This window comes from Ylistrum balloti, unplaced genomic scaffold (assembly GCF_031769215.1).
Source record: "Ylistrum balloti isolate Yb309-2 unplaced genomic scaffold, AGI_CSIRO_Ybal_v1 Utg369658, whole genome shotgun sequence".
Classification (NCBI taxonomy): domain Eukaryota; kingdom Metazoa; phylum Mollusca; class Bivalvia; order Pectinida; family Pectinidae; genus Ylistrum; species Ylistrum balloti.
In genome coordinates this window covers 291902-312722 of record NW_026781910.1, presented here as the reverse complement: position 1 = coordinate 312722, position 20821 = coordinate 291902, and the positions used below count along the sequence as shown (strand labels likewise).

The 20821-nt window shown below is 33.8% G+C and overlaps 1 protein-coding gene across 1 annotated transcript in view; it reads right to left on the bottom strand.

Annotated features, from left to right (window-relative positions):
* LOC132558496 (uncharacterized) overlaps positions 1 to 20821 on the bottom strand; it is a 42032-nt gene that overhangs the window by 5614 nt on the left and 15597 nt on the right. Inside the window, exons 2-14 of the mRNA XM_060223064.1 lie at positions 19735 to 19844; positions 18822 to 18936; positions 13399 to 13475; positions 12858 to 12949; positions 12058 to 12111; positions 7286 to 7364; positions 6114 to 6192; positions 5698 to 5818; positions 5467 to 5549; positions 2023 to 2086; positions 1520 to 1657; positions 959 to 1010; positions 402 to 522 (exon numbers count right to left, since the gene is read on the bottom strand). Coding sequence (XP_060079047.1) covers positions 402 to 522; positions 959 to 1010; positions 1520 to 1657; positions 2023 to 2086; positions 5467 to 5549; positions 5698 to 5818; positions 6114 to 6192; positions 7286 to 7364; positions 12058 to 12111; positions 12858 to 12949; positions 13399 to 13475; positions 18822 to 18936; positions 19735 to 19844 — 1185 coding nt within the window. The remainder of the gene's footprint in view (positions 1 to 401; positions 523 to 958; positions 1011 to 1519; positions 1658 to 2022; positions 2087 to 5466; positions 5550 to 5697; positions 5819 to 6113; positions 6193 to 7285; positions 7365 to 12057; positions 12112 to 12857; positions 12950 to 13398; positions 13476 to 18821; positions 18937 to 19734; positions 19845 to 20821) is intronic.

The following is a 20821-nucleotide window of genomic DNA, read 5'->3' as shown; positions in this document are numbered from 1 at the left end:
GGAACAGCCACTTTGTCCCTGTAGTTACCTACCTTAGTAGAGGGACAGCCACTTTGTCCATGTAGATACCTACCTTAGTAGAGGGACAGCCACTTTGTCCCTGTAGTTACCTACCTTAGTAGAGGAACAGCCACTTTGTCCCTGTAGTTACCTACCTTAGTAGAGGAACAGCCACTTTGTCCCTGTAGATACTTACCTTAGTAGAGGGACAGCCACTTTGTCCCTGTAGATACCTACCTTAGTAGAGGGACAGCCACTTTGTCCCTGTAGTTACCTACCTTAGTAGAGGAACAGCCACTTTGTCCCTGTAGTTACCTACCTTAGTAGAGGAACAGCCACTTTGTCCCTGTAGTTACCTACCTTAGTAGAGGAACAGCCACTTTGTCCCTGTAGATACCTACCTTAGTAGAGGGACAGCTATCTTCTCCCTCCAGTTAGAGTCCCCACAGCTTCCCCCGAGGTATATGTCACGACATTCCTGTATATTATTACAGTTTGGTGCTATGGAATGATTGGTGAATTCTAAAAATACAATGACATATTGTTCATTAATCTGAGTCTAAATGTATGATACCACAAACTTTATAATAAATACTTTCACTATAAACACACAAACAAAAGCCTCTGTATAAGTGTTCTGTCTTAGAATCACCTCTAAATTCTCAATCATCATCTACACACACATCACTCACATGTCTCTTATTGATAATTCTTATTCAAGATATCTAAATGTTTTAACATTAGTTTGAGAACCAAGAGGATGTCAGAATGTATATCAACTCACCGATCAACAACAATGATATAAGTCTGACCAAAAGGTTAAAAGGTGACCAAAAGGTTAAAACGTGACCAATGATTAAGTGATCCTTCTGTGTCTGTTCTATAGATGAACAAGAGAAATGTAAAGGAACCTGGAAATATTGATAAAGTCAGTTTGAGCAGACAAGATTCTACTTACTATGAAAAAAACATCTGGTCAATTGTAACAACTTTTCCAGTAATGACTTGTTCTGTAAAAAACAGAAGAAAATACTTATTTCTCAGCAATAAGCCCATGCCTGATAATAAAACCCACCCCTCTATACTGTACTGCAGTTCCTTAAAACCTTAAACAAAGGCCATTTCAGTGTCAATCCTTTTCATTCATTTAACACATCTCAAATTATTTCATTTCCTATAAGGTTTATAAAATTTTTCATGTATTTTAAGATTTTAGCTTTGTCACAAGAGGTTTGAAAGAAGGGCAAATGAAATGGGTCCATTTTAAAAACCTCAAATAAAATGGATAATCATTTAATAATCCTATTATACCAAAAAACTTTTTTATTCAATGTTATCATAACTTAACATGACAAGAATAGATCATTCAAATTTTCAACGTATTAAGGATAACATGAAACTGATTGTTTTTTTATTATGTTTTTTTTACATCATTGTTATTTTTTATAGTATCTATTCTCACAATTTATTTGTTATATATCAAATTCATCAAGAGTACACTTTACAATTAAAAACCTACCCTTTTCTGGTATTCTGCTACGATACAACAGAAGTCCTCGAAACTGTACTTGTCATCTGAACTCTTGTTTCTATGGTTTCTAAGCCACTCAAGATCAAGGATCTGACCTCCCATACAGCTCTTGTAGGCCAAGCATACCTACATCACAGATCATAAAGCTAGCAAATTAAAATCTAGCTGAATTACAACAATGAGCAAACAGTGTGCAGTCATAAACTTGTAGAAGTAAAACACTTAACAGAAACTGTAAAGAATAATACTTCTTTTTACACATAAAAGGTGATTACTACCTCTACAATTTACAATTCATTATCAACATTCTCCAGGAATTTTCATTTAAATACATAACATACAACCATCCCTGCTATCATATAATAAGATATTAATGAAATAATCAATATCATAGAAGATATTTAAATTAACGAGAGAAACTGACACATTAACCTTGTAAACATCTTAATTAATCATTAAAACAAAAAAGAACATATTCACTCTGTACTCACATCTTTAGCAGTGATGTAGCCAGATTCTGTACTGTCCATGGAGTTGAAGGCTTCCCTCATATGACTAGACAACAAAACAGATATTTCGAAGTTAAATTCTATATAGTGTCCAATTAAAAAAATGACACAAACTAAAAAAAAAAGTATCAAGGAGTTCCAGAAGAAAAATTCTGCTATCATGCAACAAGAAATCTCAGATGGATCTTGGTGCCCACAACTGTATGGCCTTTGTTGGCTTTATGTAAATTAATTCAATATTTTCCCTTCTTTAATCTTCTATCATCTTATTTGTTCTAAACCACTTATTGAATGGACAAGTATTAAAATGATCTTCCAAGTACTTTCTAAGAAAATAATGATAATTAACTTGATTTGCTAAAATCCAAGATAGTATTGTGAATTCTTATTTTCACACAAAGATACCAAAAGGAAAACAAAAGTATCAGTGAAACAGATGAATGCTCCTGAAAAGGCATTTGTTGCGCACAAAATTTCAACAAAAGGCAATAATTCTGTAATCAAGGGGTTTCAAGCACTGCACATCCTCCTAATATGACCAATGTATCCACCAAGTTTCATAATCATAGTTTAAATGCAAGCAATTTAAAGTTATTTTCTGGACTTTAAATTTTAACAAAGGGCAATAACTCTGTAATTGAGGAGTTGCGAGCACTGAATTTTGTACACTGTAGGTCATCTTAGGATGATCAATTCATATACAAAGTTCACACAACCTGCTGTCAACATAAGCAAAGTAATGCACCAGACACAAAATTTTAACAAAGGGCAATAACTGAGGGGTACCGGGCCCTGAGTTTACCAATTTACCAGAGTTTCATAATCCTTGCTTAACTGTGGGCAAATTTATGCTCTGGACATGAAAGGTCGAATGGAAAGATGGATGAATGGACAGATGGACAGACAAAGTGGTGACTATATGCTTTCCCCAAAAATCGGGAAACATTACCAGATATGCAATAAAAGAATGACTATTCCATAAAGTACTTTTAAAGAAATAGAGATCTATAAACTACATGGGTAATGTACTTATAGTATTCAAGAACAATCCATCCAGTACATAAGTAAATCGCAAAAACAATAGTTAATTGTTATTTCAAAGATGGACACTTGTCAGCCATTTTGTTTATGTAGACCAACTTGGATTTAAAAGGGTACCACTACGGACTATGGGGAGATATCACATGAAATTTAAAATATATCCATTCTGTAAATCTTAAAATATAGCAATGATAAACTTCTACTACCAAATTCAAACTTCTACTACCAAATTAACTTCCACTACCAAATTCAAACTTCTACTACCAAATTCAAACTTCTACTACCAAATTCAAACTTCTACTACCAAATTAACTTCCACTACCAAATTCAAACTTCTACTACCAAATTCAAACTTCTACTACCAAATTAACTTCCACTACCAAATTCAAACTTCTACTACCAAATTAACTTCCACTACCAAATTCAAACTTCCACTACCAAATTCAAACTTCTACTACCAAATTAACTTCTACTACCAAATTCAAACTTCTACTACCAAATTCAAACTTCTACTACAAAATTAACTTCTACTAATTAACTTCCACTACCAAATTCAAACTTCTACTACCAAATTCAAACTTCTACTACCAAATTCAAACTTCTACTACCAAATTAACTTCCGCTACCAAATTCAAATTTCTACTACCAAATTAACTTCCGCTACCAAATTCAAACTTCTACTACCAAATTCAAACTTTTACTACCAAATTCAAACTTCTACTACCAAATTAACTTCTACTACCAAATTCAAACTTCTACTACCAAATTCAAACTTTTACTACCAAATTCAAACTTCTACTACCAAATTAACTTCCACTACCAAATTCAAACTTTTACTACCAAATTCAAACTTCTACTACCAAATTAACTTCTACTACCAAATTCAAACTTCTACTACCAAATTAACTTCTACTACCAAATTCAAACTTCTACTACAAAATAAACTTCTACTACCAAATTCAAACTTCTACTACCAAATTCAAACTTCTACTACCAAATTAACTTCCACTACCAAATTAACTTCCGCTACCAAATTCAAACTTCTACTACCAAATTCAAACTTCTACTACCAAATTAACTTCCACTACCAAATTAACTTCCGCTACCAAATTCAAACTTCTACTACAAAATAAACTTCTACTACCAAATTCAAACTTCTACTACCAAATTAACTTCTACTACCAAATTCAAACTTCTACTACAAAATAAACTTCCACTACCAAATTAACTTCCGCTACCAAATTCAAACTTCTACTACCAAATTAACTTCTACTACCAAATTCAAACTTCTACTACCAAATTCAAACTTTTACTACCAAATTCAAACTTCTACTACCAAATTCAAACTTCTACTACCAAATTAACTTCCACTACCAAATTAACTTCCGCTACCAAATTCAAACTTCTACTACCAAATTCAAACTTCTACTACCAAATTAACTTCCACTACCAAATTCAAACTTTTACTACCAAATTCAAACTTCTACTACCAAATTAACTTCTACTACCAAATTCAAACTTCTACTACCAAATTAACTTCTACTACCAAATTCAAACTTCTACTACAAAATAAACTTCTACTACCAAATTCAAACTTCTACTACCAAATTCAAACTTCTACTACCAAATTAACTTCCACTACCAAATTAACTTCCGCTACCAAATTCAAACTTCTACTACCAAATTCAAACTTCTACTACCAAATTCAAACTTCTACTACCAAATTAACTTCCACTACCAAATTAACTTCCACTACCAAATTAACTTCCACTACCAAATTCAAACTTCTACTACCAAATTCAAACTTCTACTACCAAATTAACTTCCACTACCAAATTCAAACTTCTACTACCAAATTAACTTCCACTACCAAATTCAAACTTCTACTACCAAATTCCAAAATTGCCACTTGATGACAGGTATGTTTTTCTGATCAGTCTCAAAATAAAAAGGGCACCATTTGGAAGCAAGAGGGAATCTTCATGTAACATTTGAGAAAAATGTATTGCTAAAATCCATGATGGCCACCTATCTGCCATTTTGCTCTTCTGACGTCAACAAAATCATAAGGACACATCTAGGGACATAGGGAACTTCAAAAACACTTTTGAGAAGGATCCAGTACTTCTCTCTCTAGAAATAATGACAATAACTGTTGATTACGATAGTAATAGCGATAATTGAATGCATGATGAACCACAGACACTGGGTGATTCGAACAGCAAACCATCTGAGGATCGAGGGCTGAAAACATCATATTCTAAGTAATCAGGCCAAGAACATAAAGAGCATATATACAGTAGGACTACAAAAGAATGCTTACTTGTAAAGTATGTCGGTAAAAATAGACAATAATTTGGCTATATGGCACCTCACTATACTTACAGTAGTGCAGTTCCCACTTTGAGGTAGCCATACAATACAGGTTGTACACCATCCTCCACAATCAGATTCTCAACCTTCAAACCCTGCAAGTACAAATGAAATATATTTGAAAATTGTGCATAATTACTCTGTTCTAGACGCATGGCTGTTTTTCTATATTTGATAGCAGTTAAACTAACTGGGGTAGGAGCAACCAAGTCCTGAGGCTCAAGTAAATGTACAACAGCATACCTTGTCAAGTACTGTCCTGGTACATCGCAAGGCAGTTTCCATGTTGGTGAACACTGGTATGCTGTTTCTCTCCACTAAGTCCACAAGTATCAGTCTGGCTCTCAAAAGGTCCATCACCTCACTGCAAAACAAGACAAACAAAACTGCTGTCACACAAGTATGTTCTATATATCGGCTTTGTGACGGTAATAACATGAAATTTGCTGTTGATGTTTGAAAATCATCAAAATGTTGATAACCTCTCACCGGAATTTCTTAGATAATGATTAAGCAGAACTGATGTATGGCATAACTATATGGAAAAGAACTGTGAAAATGTGGGGGCGGGGGAGTTGGGGGGGGGGGGGGAGGGGGAAGGGGTGGCAGGGTTGTAGTCAGAACTGACACCATTACAGCTTCACAGCTTCATTTCTTACCTCTTAGAAACCTCTTCCCCACAGATCTTCATGTTCTTATCATACTCATGTATAATCGCAATTACTTGTCGCCGGGTGGCTGGAAAACATCAAACAATTGACTTTATAATATTTTCTCCAATGTTTGAAATGCTTCAGTTTTCATTATTTATTCTTAAACAGCTAATAATGTTCAGGTTATCTTATGGCAGATGTGTCTCAGTTCAAACCTATCCATGAGAAAGAATGACTAAACTTACCAATAAGGTAGGATACCAAACTTACCCACAAGGTAGGATGTCCAAACTTAACAATAAGGTTGGTTTTGATAAGGTGTGACTGTCCAAACTTAACATTAAGGTGTTGCTGTCCAAACTTACCTACAAGGTAGGATTCTAAACTTACCTACAAGGTAGGATGTCCAAACTTACCCAAAAGGTAGGATTCCAAACTTACCCAAAAGGCAGGATTCAAAACTTACCCACAAGGTAGGATTCTAAACTTACCCACAAGGTAGGATTCCAAACTTATCCACAAGGTAGGATTCTAAACTTACCTACAAGGAAGGATTCCAAACTTACCCACAAGGTAGGATTCCAAACTTACCCAAAAGGTAGGATTCTAAACTTACCTACAAGGAAGGATTCCAAACTTACCCACAAGGTAGGATTCCATATTTACCTACAAGGAAGGATTCCAAACTTACCCACAAGGTAGGATTCCAAACTTACCCACAAGGTAGTATTCCAAACTTACCCACAAGGTAGGATTCCAAACTTACCCACAAGGATTCCAAACTTACCCACAAGGTAGGATTCCAAACTTACCAACAAGGTAGGATTCCAAACTTACCAACAAGGTAAGATTCCAAACTTACCAACAAGGTAGGCTTCCATACTTACCCACAAGGTAGGATTCCAAACTTACCAATGAAGAAGTATGTCCAAACTTACCAACAAGGTAGGATTCCAAACTTACCCACAAGGTAGGATTCCAAACTTACCCACTTAGTAGTATGTCCAAACTTACCAATGAAGAAGTATGTACAAACTTACCCACAAGGTAGTACATCCAAGCACATCTGGTAAGATGTCGAAACTAAACCACAAAGTAGGCTGTAAGAACATCTTGATATTGTATGAGGTCTATACTTACTGAAAAGGTAAACAATCTGTAATCCTGTCAAAACTCACCTACAAGGTAGGCTGTCTCAATCATAGAGGTTATAGCCCTGGTCTGGTTATCAATCACAAAAAACAAAATGTCTGCTCTCTGTAAAAAAATAATAGCCTTCTAATTAAAAAAAACTGATAAAAGATAAAACAGACCAGCTAACTACAACACTTAGATATGCCTTTCCATGAAATAAGTACTTTACATATTACAAATATGTGATAATTTAACAAGTCATTGGAATAGAGAAATCTATCTATAATTAGTATTACAAGTACTGTTCATGTTAAAACCTTTCAGCTGCATTACACACAGAATCGAAAACTGAAATATGCTACAGATTATCATACCAATGTATCTACCTGTGAAAATATCTCAACATTAATTATACATGAGATTTCTATTCCACTGACCTAATAACATTCAATTTTGGTCACGTTTGATTGTTCAAATATGAGAAACCTTATTATTAATCAGTAATTTATTATCAGTGTAATATGTAAGTTTTATAACACTCTGTGGCCTCAACCTACGGGTAATTATGAAATCCAAAATGCAACCTTGTCTGAATCATTGTCGTTCTTAAAATCTATACATAGTTTAAAATACAAGAGCATCAGTGGAACTGATGCATGCTCTGCTAAAAGAACTTTATTGGATACAAAAATACGGCAATAATCATGCAATAAAAAGGTTTCAGGCACTGAATTTAGTACAAGATATATCCTTTGCATTACTGATGTATACACCAAATTTTATTGTCCAAGCTTAAATAAAAGCAAAGTTTTGCTCTAGACAAAAGATTTAACAAAGGGCGGCAGCTATGTAATTAAGGGGTTACAGGCTCTGTATCTGGTACACTAAACCTCCTCTTAGTATGACCACTGTGTAGACTAAGTCTCAATATCCTAGTTTTGATGCAAGCAGAGTTAAGGCTCATGACACAAAAGTTTAACAAAGGACAATAATCTCCTCTTAGTATGATTCCTGTATACATCACGTTTCATTATCCTTGTTTAAATGCCAGCCAAGTCACACTATGAACACAAAATTTTAACAATGCAAATAACTGTAATTGAGGGTTTGCAAGGCCAAACATTTGTGCACTTCTTTTTTTTATGATTAATTTAAACATCAGGTTCCATTATCCTAGCTTAAACAAAAATAAAGTCATGCTCTGGACAAGAATTTCAAACAAAGATAACTCTGTAATTAAGGAGTTGCGGGCCCTGAATTTTGTACACTGCACATCTTTTAAGTATGATCAATGTATAAAGCAAGTTTTAATAACCTACTGTAAATACAAGCAAAGATATGCATAAAAACATAAAAAGAAATTGCCTTAAAAATCAGAATCCCATATATAAGCAAGATGTAAGTGTGTATATAATGGTTTCATTGTAAGTATGTTTTTGTTATATTCCCGAATTTAAATCATGCACCAATTTCTCCTGTGTAACTTTTAAAAAGTTACCATGCATGTTAAATATACAACATTAAGGATGATATGTAAACACTATCCAGAGGAAAGTCTGAAGCATGTCAAGTCCTAAATTTAAATGTTTTATTTCAGGGCATCTTTCTTGTAAATAAAATGTAATGTACAGTTTGTGTATGATGAGGTCTTGTTAACATTGGATTGACTGGTGTACCTATTTGACAATAATACTGATGATGTGTGTTACAATGTGTTTTATAGAGAAATAAGATTATAAATGATCATATTTACCAAACATGATAAAACCAAAGTGAGCAGTGGCTCAATGATTGTATTTTGTGAATTAAAGATTGAATCTTGCTGATGTCGATTTCATAGGATGATGAATTGAGTTGGTCTTGAGACAAATTTAATGAACTGCGAAGCAGCTCATGTTGATTTGTCTCAAGACCAACTCAATTCATTATCCCATGAAATCGACACAAGCAAGATTCCATCCTTATATTTCAATTCATACTTCTTTGTTCTATAGCATGGGAACTGACGCAATTTATCTTCTACTTTCATTTTCGTTTCTTGTCATCATATCCTTTGATGTCATACAAGCAAATAGTCCGTCATTTGAAGACAGATTATTGTGACAGGTTGAAATATATTTCAGTGTGGTTACTTAATATTCAATGAAACTTAAATAAGAACAAAATTTAATATATTCTTCGACAACTTTAATGAAAATTTAAATAATACTTTGCAACAAAGACAGTATGCATTTTTCCCTACGGAGGAAAAACATCTAGACGTGGTGCACCAGTTCGCAAACAAAGTGGTGTCGGCCATTTTTTTTTTAAAGACACCGAAGTGGAGAGCAAGAAATATAAGGCTTCAGTTGCTTCACATCTTTTGAAACGTAAAGTTACACTTTTTAAATGTTGAATACACAATTCTGTTTGTATTTGTTTTATTAATAGTTTTTGATAGTTTTTAAATGATTATTTTAATGTTTTTAAATCTCATACTTGTGATATATTGCCAGTCTAGTAGAAGTTGGGGAGTTTTCTCCCCTTACCAAATATTTGTATTCATATGCACTGGCAATGTTATCTGGTCAAATTCGTTGGTAAATGAAACAGATCACATTCAGTAGTTTCATTGAGTCTGATTTGGTTAGAAATTGAAATATTATGAATTAAATTTGTCCTGTAGTTTATGAGATATCTTGTTCACAAACTTTTTATTTCAAAAGTGGTCAAGGGTGGCCTTTGACCTTGACCAATGACCACCAAATTTATTCAAGTGTAGATCTTAGTTGGATGATGCTACATACACATATGAACTAAATCTGTCCATGGATTCATGAGATATCTAGTTCACTGACGGATGGATGGATGGATAGATGGATGGACGGATGGATGGACATATATATATTAATTACCGTATAATCCCCTTGCTATATGTCAGGTATTATTATCATATCTTTGGATAATTATCATGCACAAGAAACTATTCTTATAGAGGGTTACTTTTTGTAAAAACCGAAATCTTGAAAATAAAACACGAGTTATATATATTCTTGTTTAGTAATGTTTTCATGGTGTATTTTCAAGACTGCCTTATCTTCAAGGTGGTTAGAGCTGTTAAGTAATTGCAGTGTATTTCTTTACTTTACAAAACTGCCCGTCATATTTTCCAGATAAAGATGTACTGGTAAAAGCAAATGTAAAGGAACAATAATTCCATGTCAAAACAAAATTGATTATTTCTGTGATCAGATTTGGAAAAACACAGATATATTTTAATTTGAAGTTTTACTAATGGCTTTGTTTTGAAGACAGTCTAATTTTCAAGATACTTTTTCCTTCAAGAAATCCATGTCTTATTTTCAAGACTGGCTTATGTTCAAGATTTGAGGGTAACTTAGCTCCATATAGATGTTTACATAATATTATTACCTGATCTGAATATGTGTTCACCTGAGACACATAATTGTGTTGTTGTTACTACCTCCTGGTGTTGTACTGTGCACTGTATCTAGATTGTGCAGTAGTGTTGATCTACAAAGTCATGATGATCACAAAAATTGCAGGAGTGTTGACTTATGCATGCACTGTGGAAGCTTAAGGATGTATGAAACACTTGTTTCAATGGAAGTAGGACTCCAATGTTAGACAAATTTTAACAGCATTCACTGACTTTTGTGCTTGGATATGGCTTGTTAACAACAGATGTCCTTAATATGAGTTTTGGGAAGAATTTAAATAAAATTTGACATAACAAAATCATCTCAAAAAACATATGATATACATGATTGCTGACTTTGAGTATAATGATTCTTGAATCTTATGACCTGAAGAAAAATATTTAAAAAAAACCCCTAGACATTTGGGTGAAAATAACAAAAAAAAAAAAAAAAAAGACATCCCAAAATTTAAATAAAATATGAAAAAAAAAATATAAATAATATAAACAAAAACCAAAAAACCAGCAACCCCTTCCTTTTAATTAGGAAAACAATTCCCAAACATTTCTTGCTTTTTAATTACTTTCTGTCATTGAACTTTTTAAATATTATCATCTAAATAAAAAATAAAAGATCAATATTTTGGGTGTCTGTGTTTCATACATCCTTAAGAGTATGCTGTGGTGGTATGCATCATCATATATAGAGATCTGTGTGACTTATGTCCATGTTATTGTGTAGAAACTTCTAGGAAGTTAAAGTACTTCAATATTTATTAATAACAATTGTTCATTTGGAAACTCTCCATGAAGTGCCCTGACAGCAGATAAGTGAAAGGCGGTATTTCCAGCAATGCTTATTTCCCACTGAGGTCTGTCTAAAGATTTGTTCACCCTTCGAGACCACTCAGCGATACATGGCTTTGTACCATCACAGTTGGTTCCATTGGATTTACAGTTAATTAAAATTAATTAATGACATACTTGCCTAGTTAACTAATTACCTAACATAAATCAAATACCAAAATACAAAAACAGAAAGTTTACCACTGATTTTGTGAGAAAAAACATCAATTTTTTGTGAACATAGGACATTTTGAATGTTTACCTGTATCTCTTACACTAACCCTGCCCAAAGATCGAAACTTCACCATTTGTGCAAAGTGATGACTTTTTGGCTCTGATGTGCATCAACCCCAATGACTTGTTGAATGATAGTGGACATTAGAGACCACCCTGTTAAACTCCAAACCTTCATGTAAACATGTGATTTAGAATATTTAAATTTTAGGCAATAACCCCAATTTTTAATGACCACTTCTGTCAAAGCTTTACATTCAGTGACTTATAGATGCAGGAATTTTTTTTAAATGAGAAATATCTTAAAGTAAATCTCACCTGTTTTGCTCGAGCTTCTAGCTCCACTAATTCTTCTCTCCAGCTCTGTACTTGCTGTAATGATGAAAACAAGGCAATTTATTGCAAGCAATCCATAATCAACAGACGCTGGATAAAATTTAAAGTACAGAAATCGTAAAAAGGGCCATAACTCTGGATAAAGTGAGTAAAAACCAACAACTTAAGATTTTAACACTCAAGCACCCTATAAGATAATATGAAAGTTTGCAATTCATAATGATAATTATGAAGAGATCTTGATTAAAATAGAAATTGTAAAAAGGGCCATAACTCTGGATAAAGACAGTAGAAACCCACAATTTTACATTTTAACACTCAAGCGCCCTATAAAAACATAATGAAAGTTTGCAATTCATGGTGTTGTGTATGAAGAGATTCTGATGAAAAAAGAAACATTATGAACAGGGGCGATAACTCCTTCAGTGGTTTGTACTTTAAACCTGATTCCAGAATATTACAATTTCACTCCGTCATTAAGTAGGATAGCCAAATTGCATTATCACACAAGCTCAACAGGTTAACTATCTAATACATACAAAATTCTCCTAAAACAAATATCAACAAATGGGTAGTTATACTTGTTTGCCGGGCTTACCATCCCGTAACATCCAGGGGATTCTGAGGCAGTGAGACCTATCACATGCCATCCAGAGCAATTGGGGTAAAGTGTCTTGCTCAAGGACACAGCCATGATAGCAGAGACCAGTGTTTCTCAGCTTCGTGAGTAACACTAACTGACACTGAATCTCGGATCTTCAAATGGGAAGTGTTTAACTTACAGGGTTGTAGAATGTGATGCCATGTTGTTTGAAGAATGGGATAGCTGTATCCTGTCGCCAGCTTGTAGGGTTACAAGATCCGCCCAGAAACACTGTAGCAAGTAAATGTAATAGAGACAATACCTGTTATACAATACAAGAAGTGTGTTTTACCATGCTGACCAAACAGGACTGAATTAAACCAATTTTGGTTGAAACTGGCAGTATGGTGATAGACTCCTAGAATAACTAAATGTGGTAGATGAGTTAAAGAAGTTATCTAGTAATACTTCAATCACTCCAAGTAATCTTATTCATAATCATTCACTGTATACATTGCAAAAAACAAAAACAATCTGATACAAAATATTTCCACAGAAATCTCTGACAAAGTCTTTTTAAGTATCCACTTACCACGTCAATCTTACCAAAAATGATAACTTATTCCAATAACATGAGAAAATGTGTCAATTTTACAAATACTTTGATTCCATCTCACATTTCCATCACTCAATTTTACACATCAATCTATATATTATTAATTCAGAATAAGAAATAATACCTCTATGCTGCCATCGTTTACAGGGACTAGATGTTGATCTCTCTCTGTACATGGATCGTGGTTGAGGTGTGACTGGTCTAAAATGGAGATCAGAGAAATCTAGTCTCATTTACAGTATACAATAGCAGATACTTCACATTTAGTCACATGTCTCTAACAACTTCACTTAAGTCTTCTAAAAAAGACGAAAAGCAATTGAGGTTATGCATTCATAAGATCATAAATGAGTTTTCATTTCATATGAGATTTTATGATAGAAGACTTAGAATTTTTTATGTTTGCAAACCCTTTCAAATTTTGTTTTGGCATGGAATAACTTAAAACTTTAAGCCAAATTTCAGATAATCTCATATGAAATGAAAACAAGATACTTAATGTCACAAAACTTGACGCAGAGCTGCTTTGATGGCTACATAGAATCTGAAATCAGATATCTATATTTATCTAATTATCAAATGTAAAACTGATCTTCATGGCCTATGTGACAGAGGAGCTCTTTAAATTTAGATTTTGGAGTGACCCTGCTCAAAATGGTCATGCATGGAAGAATTATGTTTAAGAAAATTGTAAGAAAAGAGTTATCGCTAAGAAATTTTAAAGTACATCAGTTATTGGGTACAAAGTTTTCCACCATGAAATTCAAATCAGCAAGGAAATAAGTGACAGCAAGAGTTGACATAGATTTGTCATGCATAACAATTCAATTTCACATGGTAACTGATGCATTAGGAAGGATTGTGTGTAACTTATCAAAACCAACAGTAATCTTTTTTATAGGCTTCTGAAAAGTCACATGTCATCTAAGATATTACATGTCCATCATTAGAGAGGGTATATATAAATGCTGATACAGAGGTCAGAGGTCGGATACTCACTTCCTGGTCTTGTGTAATATAAAACACATTTATAGAAGATTGACAATATCTACACTAATACACTGATCAGAGACCATCCTAGATACTCACTTCCTGGTCTTGTGTAATATAAAACACATTTATAGAAGTTTGACAATATTAACACTAATACACTGATCAGAGACCATCCTTGATACTGACTTCCTGGTATAATACAAAACATTATTTGAAGTCTGATGGTGACAATACAGTTAGAGTATGTAAATCTCACACTATTTAACATATTTAATGATACAATATCACAGTCACTTAGGAAGAACATGAAAAAGTCACCAGAGTTCAGACACATACATTGCTGTTCCATCTTAATGCTAATGCTATGAAACTGCTAAATTAAGTGGAAGTGAGATACAAATGCTTCAGAAGTGCTACAGGAATGCTATGTATGCGCTAAGGAAGACATTTGAATACCATCAGGATTAAACAAATATGTTAGTAGTTAACAAAAGTCTTATACATGGTACAATTAAATAATTAAGTCCAATTCACAGCAAATTGAAGGTGGAACTCTGATTCTAAAATGTGTGTTGGGTTGATCATGCGTAACTATAATTTCATTCAAGGTTTGGTTTCAACAGCTTGGAGAGAAATCTTCAACGCTGAGTTAAACACAAACTTAAACATTACAAAGTCTAATTAATTGTCAACTTTATGTTAAAATCTTCATTGAAAACATGCATGAAGATGCTCCTGCTAAAATATAACCATTAAGCAGGTTTGGTGAAGATAGTACTTGTAATTCAATTAAACATTTTGCTGTTTAACATGAATGTTGGGGCTATGGCTGCTGCAGCCCTCATCGGGAAAGTAACACCTATACATCTTACTTTATGACTCCATTGCAAGCCACACAAAACTGGAGTTCTTTATAAGACAATATCCATTTTTATAACAAGAAGCCTAAGGGCTTGAGTGCTCATCGGAGTTCTATAAATTCTGTTGTTCTTGAAATCACATAAATCTTCTTGTAAAAAAAGTAAGTCAGCTTGAAAAACCACTGCATACAATGTCATTAATAAAATTAATCAAAAGCACATGATGCCAGGCAAAATGCATTCACAATTTATAGGTCACCATAAAACTTTGTTTCAAGTGACCTAGAAAGTATAATTTATCATCGTGGAAGATAAATCTAAAGGGATCACAATAACTGTGATTGCGAAATACACATTACTTAAGATGACTGGTGCTGTTTCAATTGTAATGTGTGTTGGATTTCACAACTCACAGTGTCTTATAATGACAAACAACTAGTTCAGTGTTATTTCATGTGACAGATGTTTGTATAACATGAATTACAACGAATGTTAGATAACTGAAATTAATTTACTAACTGTTAGATCTATACAATACAGACTACTCTGTCACTGGTTGTCTCAAGTAACAGCAATGAAATAACTCAACCATTCCATCAGTCTCAGATCTCAAAACAGAAACATTGGCTATTTTATAAAGTAGGAGGTTTCAATGAATACAACACACAGCTGGTAGGACAGAGTTTCTAAACTGTACATGTAGAGGTATCTATGATATAACATTCACTAGCATCAGTTGAGCAGTTAGAACAGGTTAATCTACAAACAAACTATCAAAACCTTAGCCATCAAAGGTATGTCATAACGGAATAACTAAGTGTTAAATACAATCAAAATATTGAAACATATGAAAAATTATGCAGATTGCTATCTGAGAACATTCTTTTTTGTCAAAAAAGCACAATCAAAAGCTGAACAAATATTTTTTCAGTGAAGAGCTGTATAAGTATGTACCACAGAAATACTACACAAATTGTTTGAAAATATAATGCAAAAGTCACACAAATGCCAATCAAGCAATATTGAATTACTTTGTAAGTGCTCAATGTTCACTACAAAACTCAAACTTTATCTTTTTCTTTCAAACTTCACCTCTAATACACAAACTTCACCTCTAATACACACTTCACCTCTAATATACAAACTTCACCTCTAATACTCAAACTTCACCTCTAATACTCAAACTTTACCTCTAATATTCAAACTTTACCAATAATACTCAAACTTCACCTCTAATACACAAACTTCACCTCTAATACACAAACTTCACCTCTAATACACACTTCACCTCTAATACACAAACTTCACCTCTTATACGCAAACTTCATCCATTACACTCAAACTTCACCTCTAATATACAAACTTCACCTCTAATACACAAACTTCATCCATTACACTGCAACTTCACCTCTAATACACAAACTTCACCTCTAATACTCAAACTTCACCTCTAATACACAAACTTCACCTCTAATACACACTTCACCTCTAATACACAAACTTCACCACTAATACACAAACTTCACCTCTAATACACAAACTTCACCTCTAATACACAAACTTCACCTCTAATACACAAACTTCACCTCTAATACACAAACTTCACCTCTAATATACAAACTTCACCTCTAATACACAAACTTCACCTCTAATACACAAACTTCACCTCTAATACACAAACTTCACCTCTAATACACAAACTTCACCTCTAATACACAAACTTCACCTCTATTTCACATGATATACAAACTTTTCATTTCAGATAATAACTTCTCCTCTAATACACAAACTTCACCTCTAATACACAAACTTCACCTCTAATACACAAACTTCACCTCTAATACACAAACTTCATCTCTAATAAACAAACTTCACTTCACAAACTTCACCTCTAATACACAAACTTCACCTCTAATATACAAACTTCACCTCTAATACACAAACTTCATCCATTACACTCAAACTTCACCTCTAATACACAAACTTCACCTCTAATATAGAAACTTCACCTCTAATATACAAACTTCACCTCTAATACACAAACTTCACCTCTAATACACAAACTTCACCTCTAATACACAAACTTCACCTCTAATACACAAACTTCACCTCTAATACACAAACTTCACCACTAATACACAAACTTCACCTCTAATACACAAACTTCACCTCTAATACAAACTTCACCTCTAATACACAAACTTCACCTCTAATACACACTTCACCTCTAATACACAAACTTCACCTCTAATACACAAACTTCACCTCTAATACACAAACTTCACCTCTAATACACAAACTTCACCTCTAATACACAAACTTCACCTCTAATACACAAACGTCATCTCTAATACACAAACTTCACCTCTAATACCCACTTCACCTCTAATACACAAACTTCACCTCTAATACTCAAACTTCACCTCTAATACTCAAACTTCACCTCTAATATACAAACTTCACCTCTAATACACAAACTTCACCTCTAATACACAAACTTCACCTCTAATACACACTTCACCTCTAATACACAAACTTCACCTCTAATACACAAACTTCACCTCTAATACACAAACTTCACCTCTAATACACAAACTTCACCTCTAATACACACTTCACCTCTAATACACAAACTTCACCTCTAATACACACTTCACCTCTAATACACAAACTTCACCTCTAATACACACTTCACCTCTAATACACAAACTTCACCTCTAATACACACCTCTAATACACAAATACACACTTCACCTCCACAAACTTCACCTCTAATACTTCACAAACTTTCACCTCTAATACACAAACTTCACACACAAACTTCACCTCTAATACACAAACTTCACCTCTAATACACAAACTTCACCTCTAATACACAAACTTCACCTCTAATACATTCACCTCTAATACACAAACTTCACCTCTAATACACAAACTTCACCTCTAATACACAAACTTCACCTCTAATACACCTCTAATACTTCACCTCTAATACACAAACTTCACCTCTAATACACAAACTTCACCTCTAATACACAAACTTCACCACTAATACACAAACTTCACCTCTAATACACAAACTTCATCCATTACACTGAAACTTCACCTCTAATACACAAACTTCACCTCTAATACACAAACTTCACCTCTAATACACAAACTTCACCTCTACTAATCTAATACACAAACTTCACCTCTAATACACAAACTTCACCTCTAATACACAAACTTCACCTCTAATACACAAACTTCACCTCTAATACACAAACTTCACCTCTAATACACACTTCACCTCTAATACACAAACTTCACCTCTAATACACACTTCACCTCTAATACACACTTCACCTCTAATACACAAACTTCACCTCTAATACACAAACTTCACCTCTAATACACAAACTTCACCTCTAATACACACTTCACCTCTAATACACAAACTTCACCTCTAATACACAAACTTCACCTCTAATACACACTTCACCTCTAATACACAAACTTCACCTCTAATACACAAATTTCATCTCTAATACACAAACTTCACCTCTTATACACAAACTTCACTTCTAATACACAAACTTCACCTCTAATACACAAACTTCACCTCTAATACACAAACTTCACCACTAATACACAAACTTCACCTCTAATACACAAAATTCAAATTCAATATTCAAACTTCTTAGTAACGTACTTCCTGAGGTAGTATGCTTGGAGTTCTGACACTAATACACAGAATTCTCCAAAGGTGATGTTATCTGCTTCACAGGGACTTCCATACTCCATTGCACACTGCACCATCTCGTAAACTGTGGACCAGAAAATTATGTACGTATTAAAGAGTAGGGTTAAATGTCACAAGACACTTAGATAATTAATGCAGTAAAGCATACACAAGAGGCCCAATGGACCTGACTGATCTCAATGTCTTTACAAATACATCTTTTCACATCATAGACATTTAAAGTCTCGGTAATGAGAAGTTGTTTGAAGGGTTTTAACAAATTTGACCCCTGTGATCTTTAAGATGATTCAAGGTCTTTTCTTTTAAAAGAAACAGTTGGATATTAACCAAAGAACTTTTCAATCAAATTCCTAGTTCTAGACCTTTTGGTTGTTAAGATGTATATGAAAGGAAAGGTACAGGTTGGATGACAAATGCCTTACCACTTCATATGCTCTTCAGGCAAAGTGAGCTAAAAGCAGTCTACCTGTTGCTGTAAACAACATAACTGAACAGATATATTTCAAGTGCTACACCATACAGTGTATGCATTGTTTCTTAATTGTCATAATTCTAATTAAAAAATCTTTATTCTTTTTACAATAACCATCAGTTTCATAAACTGGTAAAATAGTAATCACTCTTGTAGACCTAAATGGAAGTGTGGAAAGGATCTGAATGTTGGTGGAGTAACAGTACGTAGAGGAAACCCAGACTGTTGGGCAAGTCACTCTGCACCCTTAATGTCCCATTCTATCTGGAAATTGAACCTCATCTGTTGTAGAGCTTTACAATTTTCATGAAGTTTTTAAACATTAACTTTTATTAATGTTATTTTGTGTTTTCAACTGATTCAAAGGGAATAAAATAGAACTATACATACCCTGAGAGTTGGATGGAAAGAGGTTGAGTGAATTGAAGGTTTCACGAAGACGGCAGGTAGGCAGTCTGTTTTCACAACAGGCATACTGGTTGTATACTGTCAGTAGATCCCTGTATATACCAAAAGGGGATATTTGATTGATAGAAATACACATTCACAAGGCACAAGGCTTTTTTATGATGGCATTATGGAGCCAATAATGGGCCCCATTGCCGATTAAAATGATTCCATCACTGAAATTTGCAATTTGATTTACCCCTGGAAACTTCCTTCCCAATTCACCAATTTCCTATAAAAAAAACACAAGGCAGAAACCAGTTGAAAAAGTCCTTTGACAAAGATTGGTGAGGTAGTTCAGCTACAAAAATTTACATTGGCTTATAAAAGAATCAAATTTCTTTATGAGAAAGTATGGCAAAACAAAGAAGCTATGCAATGAAAGAATTTTAATATTTTTTTTTTATTTGCATGAGAACATTTAAAATTTTTCAAACAAATTGTACATATGATTCTAGTGAAGCTATGTGATTCCATTAATAACAAATTACAATCTGCTTCTTTTGTTTGTTTCAAGTTTGAATTTTGGTATCTAGTGAAGTAGTAAGAGCATCAGTTTCCTCCATCTAGGGTAATCTTCCAAAGGTTCTGCTCTTCTGTGACCAGAATGTACACTGTTTAGATGTGTTTCCTCTTCCTCTTTAGAACCTTCAAGATGGCCTGATCTTTCTCCTTTGTGAATTGGAAAGGATATTGAACAAAATGCTTCTCATTCACTTTGTATACAATCAAAGTTATAACTTTCCATTTCTTCTCTGTTGTACCATGCAGAGTCACTTTCGATATACAGTGTTTTCCCTAAGATTTAAAGCAGGAGGCAGATTGACAAATCTAACTGGCAGGGTGTCAAGGGGGGCCACCAAGGCCCGAAAACGATTTTCAGGTTTACTGAAGGCAATTTGGGGGCCTCTGGAAGGTTGATATCGATATTTTTTAGAATAAATTCACAGGCTTCAGATGACAAACTGAAGGCTCAAAAGCATTAAATTTTTGTTCTTTGTGGTAATGGAAGAATTAACTAAAAACTTTA